At 42.9% G+C, this 13,999-nt stretch overlaps 1 protein-coding gene across 1 annotated transcript in view; it reads left to right on the forward strand.

The window, feature by feature from the left end:
- Nucleotides 1-12,852, forward strand: part of LOC116842856 — an 85,517-nt gene extending 72,665 nt beyond the window's left edge. Inside the window, exon 18 of the mRNA XM_032812619.1 lies at nt 2,458-12,852. Within this exon, the coding sequence (XP_032668510.1) occupies nt 2,458-2,556 (99 nt within the window). The 3' untranslated portion in view covers nt 2,557-12,852. The remainder of the gene's footprint in view (nt 1-2,457) is intronic.
- The last annotated feature ends 1,147 nt before the right edge of the window (nt 12,853-13,999 follow it).

A 13,999-nucleotide genomic window follows, 5' to 3' on the forward strand; every position in this document is an offset into this window, starting at 1 on the left:
TCTCTCTCTCTCTCTCTCTCTCTCTCTCTCTCTCTCTCTCTCTCTCCTTCCCTCTCTATCTATCTACCTCTCTCGCTCTCTCCCGCGATCACGTTATTTTCCTTTATGACAACGCTGATAAGATTAGTCAATAGAGCGTACGGCGAAAAGAGAGTCCTCTGCCGGTCGTGTATCATAATATTTTCTATCATCACAGCGCTCGTCTCTTGCGGCTCGAAATCCTAGCCTCTCTGAATTATTAAAATATGATAATATTCTGCTAGTGCAGAAGAAAACATTCACCTCGTCGCAAATGAGAAAGAGAAAGATAGAGAAAGAGAAAGAGAGAGAGAGAGAGGCGCAAAGAGATAAAGAAAGAAAGAGAGAGAGAGAGATCTTTCGTAAAAAATTGTATCTTTATATCAGAAAGAAAATACGGGAAAGGATTATTAATGTAATACGATTACAGCAGGTTGCCGGGCGTATTCCGCTGACGCGCAAAAACAATTTTATTCCAGACAGGAGCGTGAAATATAGTTAAATAAACGATAAATAATAGCTCTCATCGTTATTCTAATATCTTCGTGGAGAATAATACTCCTAACAACACCGAATATATCCACAAATAAATGCCGTCGGCGCTAATTACTTAATATTAATGCTCGTTGTAATGAGTAGAATGCGTGTTGACAATTAACGTATAATTAGCCGCTTCATTCGCAAATCCCGAAACTCCACCGCGTAATCTCGTTAGAGAGGAGTCTCGATAAATTCATTGAATATGCTTGCACTCGCTCGCTCGCTACCTCCCTCGTTATTGAGCGCGTTGTACAAAACAGATACGAGATCGTGCTTGGAACGTCGGCCGGAAGAAAGTTACTCACAATTAGGCGAACGACACGCGGCTGCTGCCGTCACCATTAGCGCGGCGCCACAGATGTGGTCTTTCATCGTGCGAAAACGAGGACGACGATGCGAATCTATGCACATTTGTATGTATGCGCAAGCGTACAAAGCGACCGCGTTGTTTAAACATTAGCCGTAGGAACTACACTCTATGTAGGAGTATGTTACCATAAAAAAAGAGCGCCGTAAAAATGCGTCGATATAACCTCCGCGAACGTGTGATTTTAGCCGCGATAGAAAAGCAGCTTATTTTACGATAATAAGTTAATAAGTCCGCTCCCACGTTCGCGAACACGTGTGCGTTTCTTCGGTCCTCTTCTTCATTTCTTTCTGTATATTTTTGTCTATGTGTACACTGGTTTTGAACACTTCTTCATCATGTGCATTTGAAAACACAACCGGTAATCCGATGGGAAAACTTTTACCATTATATCATCGGGAATTTTTGAAAAACAAGTTCTCCTATTGGATCACCGGTTGCATTACAAAGTACATCGCAAAAGAGTATTCACCCAAGTTGAAATTTTTGTCCTACTTTGATCTCAAAATCCCATTCGACGCCTATTTTGAGGCTTATTCTGAAGTCCCAACTATTCTAAAGCCTATATCAACTTCTTTTGATTCTATTTAATCTACTAGCTTTGTCGAGTGATCCTTTTTAGAATCTTCGAGTGGCATTTTGTACGTTTTCTACGATTTAGAAACGCTAAATAAAGTTTCAATTTTGTACATGTATCACGCATACACTGATCCGTCAAGATACACAGAAAGTTCAGAAAAGATCCAAAGTAGGGCCAAAACTTCGATTCGGGCAAACCGTTTTGAAACCGAGTGTACACAGCTCGAGGAAAGGAATGACTCCATTGAGATCCTGAACGATTCGAACGACCTTCGTCGCGGACCTTAAGTGACGACCTTTGTTCGCGCATTGCCGTGGAATTTTTGATTCCTCGGCACAAAATACTGTGGGTCCTGCTGGGCAGCGGACTCTATTTGCGTGACGAAGATTATCCGGTATTCCTGTTCATTGTTCTTCCGGCCTGATGGAGAGATCGCCATGTTTCGCCACGTGATATCGCAGACATTTTGGACGTCAGATCCACGGGATTTCATGTTTATTCATGAGTAGTGACGGCATAATTAAAACGGTTGTCTCGCGCCTGTTCGCATTTAGCGGCGAGCTTCGTTGCACGCATGGCTGCGCGTTTAAACGCAGTTAATTGCCAACAATAATGGCTCCGTCATCGTACTCTTTTCTAAGAATTTTCAGAGAGGGAGAGATCCTCTCTCTCTCTCTCTCTCTCTCTTTCTCTCTCTCTCGTATTTTGTTTGTTGTAAGCAGAGATACACGCTCGCGTATTGTCCGTTAACGAGACTCTTTTCTTCCGTCTGAGTACACGCTTACCCTTTTTCCGTTTTTGTTATCTCTATTAGAGCATTTCTCGCGCACCGTGCAAAATCGGAGTTCTTCCTGCGAGAGCGAGTAAAGCTCCGCAACTTAATTGTTACGTACCGCACCAAGCAAATGTATATGTGATATTAATGTTGTATCTTCTCTTTTTTCTGTTGCAGGTGAGTACTATGACTTTGTCAGTCCTTATAATCCCGTCCATGCAATTTCTGTCGCCAGTCACAGGTGAGTTTTATCTAGGCGCAATGCTCTGCCTTTAATCGTGTAGCTATTATTATCGATACGAGTGCGTTATTGCATTTCGCGGCGAGTCAGCACTCACCGCACGAAGTTTATTCTAAAAAAAAATGGGAACGGTGAAAACATGCGGCCATATGTCGCCAGTAAGTGTTACCCCTTCGATCACTCAGGCTCCGACTTCGCAGTGGCCAAGCAAACAGTAAAGCTTGACTTCCAGTGTATGAGATCTCTCTCTCTTTTACACCCAGTGCGATAAGAAAGCGATAAAAGCGTAGGTAAGGTACAAGTCGTGTCTCCATTGTACAGCGCAGATGTGATAATGCGTCATTGTGTGCGGGAAGCTTTAACAATAAGGCAATTTTATCAAATCGCTCCGAGAGCGTGGCGCCCACGCGTGGCGATACGTCGAAGCGTTAAATGGAGAATGGAAAAAATATATGGCGTTGTATCTGCTCCCACAAGCGCTCTTTCCTGTTGTACGCATTGCAATCCTTGAAACATCCCGATCAATACCGATTGATACGGCTTGAGATAACGACGTTTAAACACGTCTAAGGCTCGAATTTAGACTAGCGATTGTCGATTGACGGTTAGTTTTCAACCAATTAAAGCAAATTTTAGCTATTGATTGTGTTGCTCTGATTGGTTAAACACTAATCGCCAATTATTAATCGGCAATCGCTAATCTGATTCGGGTTTAAGGCCTCATCGACCAGTAAAAAAAGATATTCTTGTTTGAGAAGTATCTTGATTTTTGACATGTTAATCCTCAAATGAGATTACATCCTTTTTTTCTGTCTGTCTTTTTTCTCATCTTTTTTTTCTGTGCAAACATTCGAGCTCATATCAATTGCGTGTTTGTGAAAATGCGCGAGCCCGTCTATAGGTGTGGTGTGCCTGCACTTTTTAGTACACGTTTCGAACGAGGAGCGATTAAATATTCATAAGACGCGGCGCAATATACCAGATATTTACGTAGAAACTTCTCTTCTTTTTTATCGTCGCTAACACAGCACGGGCGTTATGAAAACTGCAACGACTTTCCGGCTAGGAAATTATTGGAAATCGTTGAGAATTTACGGTTTCTCACGCGAAGTCGTTTCTCTATTTTTCGCGTTGAATCTTAGCGCGAATTCCTCGGGAATTCTTGCTGCTTCGTGATTTATGTCCTTTTTGAAAAATTTCGCGAAAGCGCTGGAGGTTAATTAGCAGCATGAGCGATTTAACCCGACTAGAAATTTACTCTGATCTGGTTGATTCACAATCAATTGTCCGGCTCGTGTACAACGTGTGTGATGTTGCCGGATCTGAATTATTAAGAATACACGAGGCAAGTGAGAAATGCTGATGTTGGAGCAAATATTTAATAACGGAAGGATAATAATATTTGACAGTGTTAATGCGCGCGAATAATTAACACTGTCAAATATTATTGAGTTTACGGAAAAAAAATTCAGTTGTTTCAACACAAAGTTTGATTTTAATGAACGACCCGTTTTGTTCGAAGAACACAGAATTTCTGTGAGGTTATCCAAATTTGATTCTAAGAATCAAAAATTCCGTTTCCTTCAACCAAAACACCTAGGAGAGAGGGTTCGTCCATTACAATCGAACTTTATGTTAATTTTTTTCTTTTCCGTGCTTTTATTAAATATTTGCTGCAACATCAACGTGAAGTTCTTACTCGCCTTGTGTATTCTTAATTTAATTGTATACTTCGAGAGTCTGTACATATATTATACATTAAGAAGAAAGTACTTGCAAATTTATTTGTGTGGGATGTAAACTTTATTCCACAGAAATAAATTTTGCTTTTTACACATAGATTTTATATCTCGCAAATGAATGTTTAAATATTTTTTTCCCAATGTATAATATGTCCTAATTATTAATGGTCATTATATTGATAAAGTTTCGATTGTCATGCTGCATCACATGACTTATTAGAGCTCGATAACATCACTTTGTACAAATCATACAACTGATTCGGATCTCGAACAAGACCATAAGATAAACTTCTATTTGGGAATGTGGGCTTTTAGCTGCTTGCAGGAATCGACCCGCTGAAGTGGACGTGGAAGAACGGAAAGTAACCCCGAGAAAATATCGACGGGCGCACCGAAACAGCGAGGGTGCATCGGGAGTTTAACCCCAAAGTGGTTCTGAGCAGACCCGAAAGAGGTTAACAGTGTCGTGCGACCGTATGACGGTTCGTTTAAGCAGTTTCGAAATCTGATACTGATTCGTAAAGGATAGTCCACGCTCGCGCGCGAGTAGCGTTTGCCCGAGGGCGATAAAATCCGTATTTTTCTCGCGCGTTACTTTAAAGGCGGTCGTTCCACCATCTTTTGTGTACTCGACTTTGTGGAGGCGTGTCGCTGAGCGTCCTAAAGATTTATATATGTAATACATGCATACATATAAACATATATGTATATATTTCCCGCTCTCTTATATCTCGTGAAAAGAATATAACGGAGAGATATAATGGAGACAGCTCATAGTTGAGGTAACCTGCAATATATGAAAAATACGTTTGCAATCGGGAAAATTGGAAACTTGAATGCAAAAGAGAGATGAGATATGTTTTACCTTAACATTTCTATACTTTAACGTTTTCTTCTTGCTGCTTTTTTTTGCGACGTTTCGCGTTTACGAGATTTGTCCAAGAGACGTCCGCGCTCAGTCGCGATCAGTTATTTGAAGTGATTTATTCAATTCGAAAGTGAGCTTCGCGTTTGCGAAGCGTGCGAGCTTTTTCGTCGAAGAAGGAGACACGCAAAGGGGAATCTTGTATTTATTATATATCTGTCATTAAAACGAGGATAAGTGAACCGGGGAAAAGCGCGTCCGGGAAAGCGCTTGTATCCAGAAAATCAGCGGTTTGCTTTGAGCATCGCTAATTGCGTCTCCGACCCCGATACGGAACGCCCCGAATCGGTTCCGCCGATTTGTCTCGTTCAGTTTGACGAAGGACACATCACGGTGGTTGCGCGTACACCGTATTGAATTCGCCCTAATGGTATCTGCACGCGTAAATTCTGGTCGAATACGCTCGACGCTGGCCGAGAGTATGTGTACACGAGTTCACTCTATTCCGTCGTATCTGATGAAAGAGTTTACTAAGTGATTTCGCCCCACGCGTTTGGTTATGTGTGTGTTAAATTCACGCGAATGCTTATCGTTCGCTTATCAATCTTTGATTTGTTCCGAGAATCGACGAGAAAGGTGTCATTTTATCGTAAATTTGTCCCCCTGCGGCAATTTGCTGAATCATTCGGCCGAGATCGTGAGATTTCACGCTGTTCTTTCTCTCTTTCTCTTTTCCTTTCTTGTTTAGACACCGAGAACCGTTCATTGAAACGGCGCGATTATTTTTTTCCGCCCATCGTCGCGACACGATGCCGTTGTTTTGTTTTCTCCGTGGTAAAACGCGCGTAACGCGGCGCAAAGGTCGACGGTGCGGCAATCAGGACGCGGTGTCGGACTTCGTCGCCCGCGGTGATTTTCGCGAATACGTCACCGGGACGGCTGGGTGATCGCGATGAAAAGTCGGTGGTTAGAGCGGCCATTGAAAGGGGTGACGGCGTGCCGCGCGCCGCAAAATCCTTCTCGGTTCGCTCGAACGCCTCAAAACTAAACGGGCAGGCTAAGCCCCGTTGCCCGTAAACACCTCGTGGCTTTCATTTTACGAAGCGTATTTTCAACATGAGAAAGAGAAAGGAAAGAAAAAAAAGAAGGAAGGAAGGAAAAGAGGAAAAAAGAAGGAAGGAAATGCCAAAAATTCCTGTAAATCGTCGCTCGCAAAACCAATATTTTCCAATAAAATTCATGGTACAAGTGAAAACGAGTCGAGAAATTTTAGTTTTGCATGATTTTAAATTCACTGCAAATTCGGTCGATCTTAAAGGATCAATAGAGAATCTCAAAGTGTAACACTATACAAGCCATCGTTCTCTTGACACTACAAGTATTTACCGCCATATCTGTTGAGACTTAAGCAAGAACTCGTTTAGGAAATATTTAATATTCTATCATCTCAATAGTTAAGGTTGGACCTCCATGTTGAAGCCGTGAGAGAGGAAGCACTCATTTAAGAATTATTTAATATTCCATCATCTTTACAATTTCACTTGCATTTAACTTTCTTCAATTCTTGATGAGCAAATATTAAATAACTTAAGAAGGATTAACAGATAAGTGGGTGGATGAAATAACAACTTTCCTTTTTCATAGTCTCTGCATTATTATTTCTTATTGGTGTTAAAAGCCTCAATAGCATTTGAAGATTCAAAAGAGGTGAAAAGAGGAGGGCTTGTGCATCCGATTCAGCTACATCCCGCGCCCTATGATCCGTCCTAAAGTCAGAGTCCTGGTCGTCATTGCGGTCAATCGCTCAATGTTGCCGTACGAAAATACGAATCGATCGGGCACGCAACGTTAATTAATAATCGCACGTTAACCGACGACGATCGTCAAATATTACGAGCGACATTTCCGATACATGCCGTGCAACCGTCCTGATAATTTGGCAATTTCATAATTTGACTACGTCAAAGGCCCGGAGTGTTTAGAGTATGTTGATTGTCGTGATTGCTCGACCGCCGTGTGTACGCGTCTTTGTTTGACGGGCGGCGACTATTTGCAATTGACGGTACTTAACTTTGTTCATTCCAAGAACATGATGATTGTTTTGGAACGCTCGCGCACCTGCCCAAGTCATTACCTCTCGAGCTGACAAACAACACGCACACATCGCGACGCGGCGGAAGACGAATTTCGATGAGTGCTTTTGTACAATTCCCGTCGAGTGATCGAGACACTTCGCCGGTTCTGGAAATACTTGATTCTCGCCAGCTGATCGCGGTTAATTAACACGCGTTTCTCCGATCGAATCGTATCTAAACGAGTGTCAGTGTGCCAGTGAGTGACTGTAATGAGGCAGTCGGAAATAGGATGCTGAGTCGAACAGTCAAGACATGTCCAGGTATGTTAAATCACTCATTACGCGGAATGTATCTGAACTTAACGGACGTTTGACGAACTCACCGAGAATGAATAAAGATGTATCCCGAATATCGAAATTCATTGTTTATATTCGAAAGGCCGGCATTTCATAGCAAATTTAATAAATGGTTATAACTTTATGAATCTTTGAACATTCGTCAACATATTGAATATCGCGTCACCGGTGACCGATATTGTGATATTGTCGCGTCTCATTGAATTATGTATAAAGTATGATTAATTGTGTTTGAAAAATCACCGGGGTACCAATAGAGCGCTGATATAAATCGCAGTGGAAGATATATGCATCGAAAATTATATTTATTTATCGTGTTGTTAATGATTTAATCGTCAATTGAGCTTTTGTGCAATCAACGGAAAAAACACGCGGTAGTCTGTTACTATTTGTTTCATACAACGAGAAAGATCAATACAGCCAACCGAATGACGGTCTATAAATACGAGTCTGCGACTAATTATGCTTTCAATCAAGACTCTTGAATAATTCACAACTATGAATACATCGGCGCCTTAGAATTCATTGTAAATCTTGTAAGTGATATCCACGTCTAATAATGCTCCTTTAGCAGCAAGTTCGACCTTGTTTACATTTGTCATTGTTTTCTTTTTATTTCTTGCACCTTTGCTACTTTTTGTGCTGATTCCAAATATAAATCTCTATTGAAAACAGAGTATTATCGGATGCAATTAACTTTGCTTTCTCTTAATCAGCTTCTTCTTAATCAGTTTCTTCTTAATCAGCTTCTTCTTAATCAGCTTTTTTAAGTTACAAATCTTATCGACACTTCCAATGTTAAACAAAAGAAATTATAAGAATAAACAATTGTTTCATTTACTTGCACCCTAATCTTTATAAGATTATTTAATATTTGCTTATCTCTCACGTATCCTGTTTGCAATTGAGAGTTGTACGAGGGAAAGTCATTAATTAAAGGCAATTTTGGGATACCGTTTTACTAGGTTAGACATAGAGAATTCGATAGCGATGTCACCAATTGTGATTCTCCGGGACTCCCTAATGCGTGTATTAATTTGCACTTTGATTGTATCTGTCACGACGGTTGTTGATCTCCCCCGATCGGTTCTCATCGCGGACATTGCACCTGCCCTCCGTAAACTTCTGGACCAACTAATACACTTTACGTTGGCTTAAATAACTGTCTCCATACTGAGCTATCGTTCTACCATAAATTTCTCTCGTTTTCACATATTCCTACCATAAAAAACGTATAACAATTCGTTACTTTTTGATGGTGCACTCTGACTGTGTAGTATCTTCGATGCTTCACTGTGCATGCGCGGATAGCGGGATTATCAACACGTAATGTGTGCTTAAGTAACTACTTTGTAATATGATCCAACAAATTTTAGCGAAATATCAGTTTCACGTCGATTTTACCGAAATTGCTTGTAATTAATGACTTTATAATCCGTACAATCAATATATTGCTGATCGTAATTAAGAATAAAGATCTAGTGCGGATAAAATATTGGGGTAATATCGAACATTAAATAATTCTGAAATAAATTTTTCTTTAAAACTTGGTATATAATAAAATAAGCAGCTAAAATAGCAGTGAAGTAACTTATAGTTACTTATCACAGTAGGACAATAGTCTGTATAGCGTTATATCTCGAGATTTCTCATTGATCCTTCATATCCCACGGTGTCTACAGGATTAGTGTAGAATCAAAATTTTGGCACGGAATGTCTCGCGTGCGCGCGCAAATGCGCGCCTATAAGACGAAGCGAAAACAGTTTGAGGACGATAGATCGCTCAAGGAGCTCAAGGAGCTACGTCAACGAAGTGGAGAATACGAACGTATCGATTCGCGATTGCTCGGAGCTCGCACCTCTTTGAGATTCAGGAATTCGCGTTAGGCGAAGAAATTTACGCTAGGTTGTGTCGGTGCGGGTGCGCAACAAATTTCGTACGTTCTATCTCGCATCTGATACGCAGCCTCTCTCTCTTTCTGTCTCTTTCTTTCTGTTCCTCCTCTCCCCTCTCCCTCTCTTTCTCTCGTTTGCGAAGATTAGCGATTGCGTGCAGGGGAGTGTTATTTATATCTCCTTAGCGAAACTGCGCGATTAAAAAGAGTTAAAGCGCCGCGATATCCAGTTAACGACTGGATGGGGTGGAAATAAGGTGAAGGAGAGGCAGCGCTCAGGAGAGAGAGGGGACGATTTATACGGTGCACCCCGAGCGACATTACATTGCATAGCCTCGGCTGGTAGTTTTTATTGCCTGACCATCGAGGAAGTCCGTCGATAACGTCGAGGAGCAACGGGTGTAAGTGACGGACAAAGGCGGCGATCCTTGAGACAGTCGGTCGATCGAACGTAATCGTGGGGCGAGTTGAACAAAGTTGGTTTGTGTCTCGATAGACGCGCCAGAGGGTGGAATCGCATCAGCGTCGTAACGTATTCCAAGCTCGATTTCCGGTCCGGCGACTCGCGCGACCTTACGCAAATGGTTCGTGAGAGACGCCCAGGACAACACGAGGAGGCGCTGCCCGGCGCGTTTCTAGTAACGCCCGAGGGTAAGCCCCTTGCAAATTGTTTCCGCGGAATCATTTAATTGGAATACTACGATACGACGCGTTCTCACGGGCGATCGCGTCGCCTCCGTCGTCGATCTCACGGCGATATTATCGACCTGCCGAGCGGTTATTCTCGTGATTGCCCTCCCGGCTACCATCGCCTCTTTCCACGGTGTTCTGAGTATGCTTCTGTATGCACGTTATCGGAGCGAATATACTGAATATAACTCGGCCGATAGGACGGGTTAAAAGCGTCCGTCGAAGTTTCGTAACGGCCCGCGGATCGGTAACTTCGATCTTCGCAAAAATAGCAGACGCGGACGCGCGCGCGCGAGAGAAAGAGAGAGAGAGAGAGAGAGATGCGGGAGATTCGCCGCCGCCGCGGATCTCGCCTCGGCGAAGTCACGACGATATATATCCCCGCGATATTCTTCCTTTCTGCGAGGGATCCTACTTTCGTCCGCGCGCGCGTCTCTCGAACGAGGTCATCGAAAATCGCTAAGACAGTTACCGTTCCGCCCCGACGTCGATGATCGCGATTTCGTTCGCCCCATCGTCTCGCAATCGATCAACCCGCGAAACGTAAGAGCTCGTCGCCGCGAGTCTCGCGAGCCCGGTTAATGGGAGATCCGTCCTCTTCGTTCTCTCATGTGTTACGAGATGCATCTGCACGCTCGAATTTATCGCAGCCGGAAGGAGGATGCGCGGCGTCGCGTCGCGGCCAGCAGGAAAAAGGAGACACCGTCGCGAGACATCGCTCGTCCGATGATCTACGAGGTCGCGCGAAATTTACGACGGGCAATTTGCGCCCTGTTCCTCGTTGCATTTAATGATCCCGGTTTAATTAATGATTGTCATCCACGGAACATGCGCCCAACCAGTTAATTCGACGCCTCTCTCCGCTTTTACGATCGCCGTCTTTCACTAGGCCGGTCGCATTTTCTCTTCTTTTCTTTCCCTCTCTCTCTCGCAGGAGAACGTACGCGAGGTCCTCCCTTCGTGCTCTCCTTCACATCTCACGAGGAAAATAGTCGGCGCTTTATTAATATTAATGAAACACCCTACGCGGAAATTAAAGTGGCAATTACCGCGGCTCCTTGCGAGCCTTCTCTCCGCGAGGTTTCCGCGTAACGATTTCCTTTCTGCCTGGCCGGAATAAACGTTCCTCCCTTTCTGCAAACTCCCCTCGTCCATCGATCTTCAATAATGTAAGGAACTTATCTTTTCGATGAGTAATAAATGATGTCGCGTCAGGGCCCGGGGCGCTCGTGAGATTTCATTAATTATCGTCGGTTGGCCGCGAAGGAGCGGGCTCCAGCGTGTGCTCTTTGAGACGGGTTCCCTCCCTTTCTTTCTCAGTCGAGAACAGGTGTTCCCACGTAGGTTCCCCTGCCGGAAATCTCGGTAGCCGACGGCGCTGTCGAATCGCGCGAAGAGCAACTAAGTGAGCGGACGAGCGTGAATCCTGGAACTAAAAGTCCTGGAAGTAAAAAGAACAGCTGACGCGGAACGGTCTCGAACAGAGTCCGGGGCGCGAACGGTGGTTGAGTAAGAAGTAGAACAGCGAGATTTTCTCTAACAACACGTTAGGCCGATATTGCCGCTTCTTCTCGCCGTCGTCGTCGGCTGCTCGCCGAAAAGAGAACACGCTTAAGAAACTGTCTTCGGTACACACACACACACACACACACACACACGCGCGCGCCCGCGCGCGTGCGTTTCTCGTCTCTTTACTTCCGATTTTATATCGAGTTTCCCCGTCTCGCGTTTCGAAGAGCTCGGGAGTTGAGGCGTTTCGCTTTCGTCGCTCTCGCTCGTGCGAGAGGACGAGCCGCCTCGATTTTGTACATCTCTTTAAGTGCTTTCCACTGTAAGTTCCCGAACTTGTACGAGGTTCGTGCACGTACCTCTGTGCGCCACTGATACATACTTATTTCGAATTCAAACATCCATTTCTGGAGCTCCGAAGCTCTTGCGCGAAACCTTCGCGGCGATCATCCAATATAAATTGTCGTCGAAAACGACGAAGGAAATGATCTTTTGACTTTTGTCACACTCATAGTGAGTTGACACGACGTAGCCACAAGAGCAGTTCCCGGTGAAATCGCTTATTAAGAGAACTATAAGGCCTGGGAAAAACGGTGTGGTTGGCTGGCACATTAATCTAGTCGTGTCGAGCAGATACAACAGTAAAATACGAAACAACTGATTATGTGGTCGCTGCAACCACAGAGCAATTGCTGAGTTACAGTGACGATAGCTGATTGCTCTCCCATCAGAGTATATCATGATAAATGCCACCCCGACCAATTTCTAGTTGCCATAACCAGATCACGCGCAACTACGTTGATATAATCGATGTTGACCAAAGTAACTGAGTCTTATCAACCGGACACACTACCATTTATACAAAGATTACAACAGTGATGCAATACTATATTACTTACAACAAAATATTTCTGGTTATGTATTCACCATATCTCTCTTTTTCCATATAGTTGCGAATAATATTTAGAAGAACGTACAAATAATGTTTTCGAGTGTTAGATGTATGCGCTGAAATTTTTCCGGCTTTAAAGATGTTGTTCTATGATTATTTTTGCTCAGAATTAGCCATTTAATTGACTCCATATTATATTGTATCTAATCGATATGGTATCGCCTTTGCCTTGATGCACGGAAGAAAAGGTTTGGTTGAATTAACCAAATATCTGGTCGAATATGGACGATCCAGAAATTCCGATTGAAGTAACCCGAATTCCGTTTAAGTTAACAAGGGTTTGGTTGACTTAAATAGAATTCGGGTTACTTCAATCGGAATTTCTGGATCGTCCATATTCGACCAAATATTTGATTAATTCAAACATTTTTTTCCGTATGGGATTCGAACCTCGGGACTTCCGGATTGTGACTCGTCTCGCTACATTACTTCTCCAATTGATAGATCTCTTAGACGAGGGAAAGTCATTAATTAAAGGCAATTTCGGTACAACGTTTTGTTAAATTGACATAAAAAATTTGGTAGCGGTGTCACCAATTTGTGATTCTTTAGAATCCCCTAATTTGCGTATCAACTTGCGCTTTGATTGTATCCATCGCGATGGTTATTGGTTTACCTGGTCGGTTCTTATCGCGGACACTGCGCCCTTCGTAAATCATTGAACTCATTCGTACATCTTATGTTGGCTTAAACAACTGTCTGCATACTGAGTTATCATCCTGCGATAAATTTCACTTGTTTTCACACATTCCGAGCGCAAAAAATGTATAACAGCTCGCTGCTCCTCTGACAGTGCAATCTGACAGTGGCGCGGCCATCTTCGATGCTTTACTGTGCATGCGCGAATAGCAGGATTGCCAACACGAACACGTAATATATGTTCAGATAATTGCTTTGCAATATGAACCAGCAAATTTCAGGGAAACATCGGTTTCGTGTTCATTGTACCGAAATTGCCTTTAATTAATGACTTTCCCTCATATATTGTCTACTTATGTTGTAACCAGCATCGAATACCAGAATATGTGATCATTATAACCAGAAATTCGATTTGGTTCAACCAACAGTCGTTTAACCAAACATGTCACGTTAATACAATCATGTTTTTTTTGTGTATAGTCATAATAATCAGACACTTGGATACGCAGTAACTAGAGTCTGACCGGATCCAGAAATATTACAACTGACTGTTCTGCATGCTAGAATACCTCGTTATAATAACCAGAAAACCTATTTATCTTCACCAAAACTTGCTTAATCAATCAAACGTGTTACGTTAGTCCAACTAGATTCTTTTCCCGTGTCTCCTTTATTCTAATTCAATTGAGCATTTACTCGATATATTTTTGAAGTTGCGAGAAACTTACTGTTTTAGTCAGGAGTCGAATCTGTAT

This window comes from Odontomachus brunneus, unplaced genomic scaffold (assembly GCF_010583005.1).
Source record: "Odontomachus brunneus isolate Ranch 3 - 2012 unplaced genomic scaffold, Obru_v1 Obru_scaffold_027, whole genome shotgun sequence".
Lineage (NCBI taxonomy): Eukaryota > Metazoa > Arthropoda > Insecta > Hymenoptera > Formicidae > Odontomachus > Odontomachus brunneus.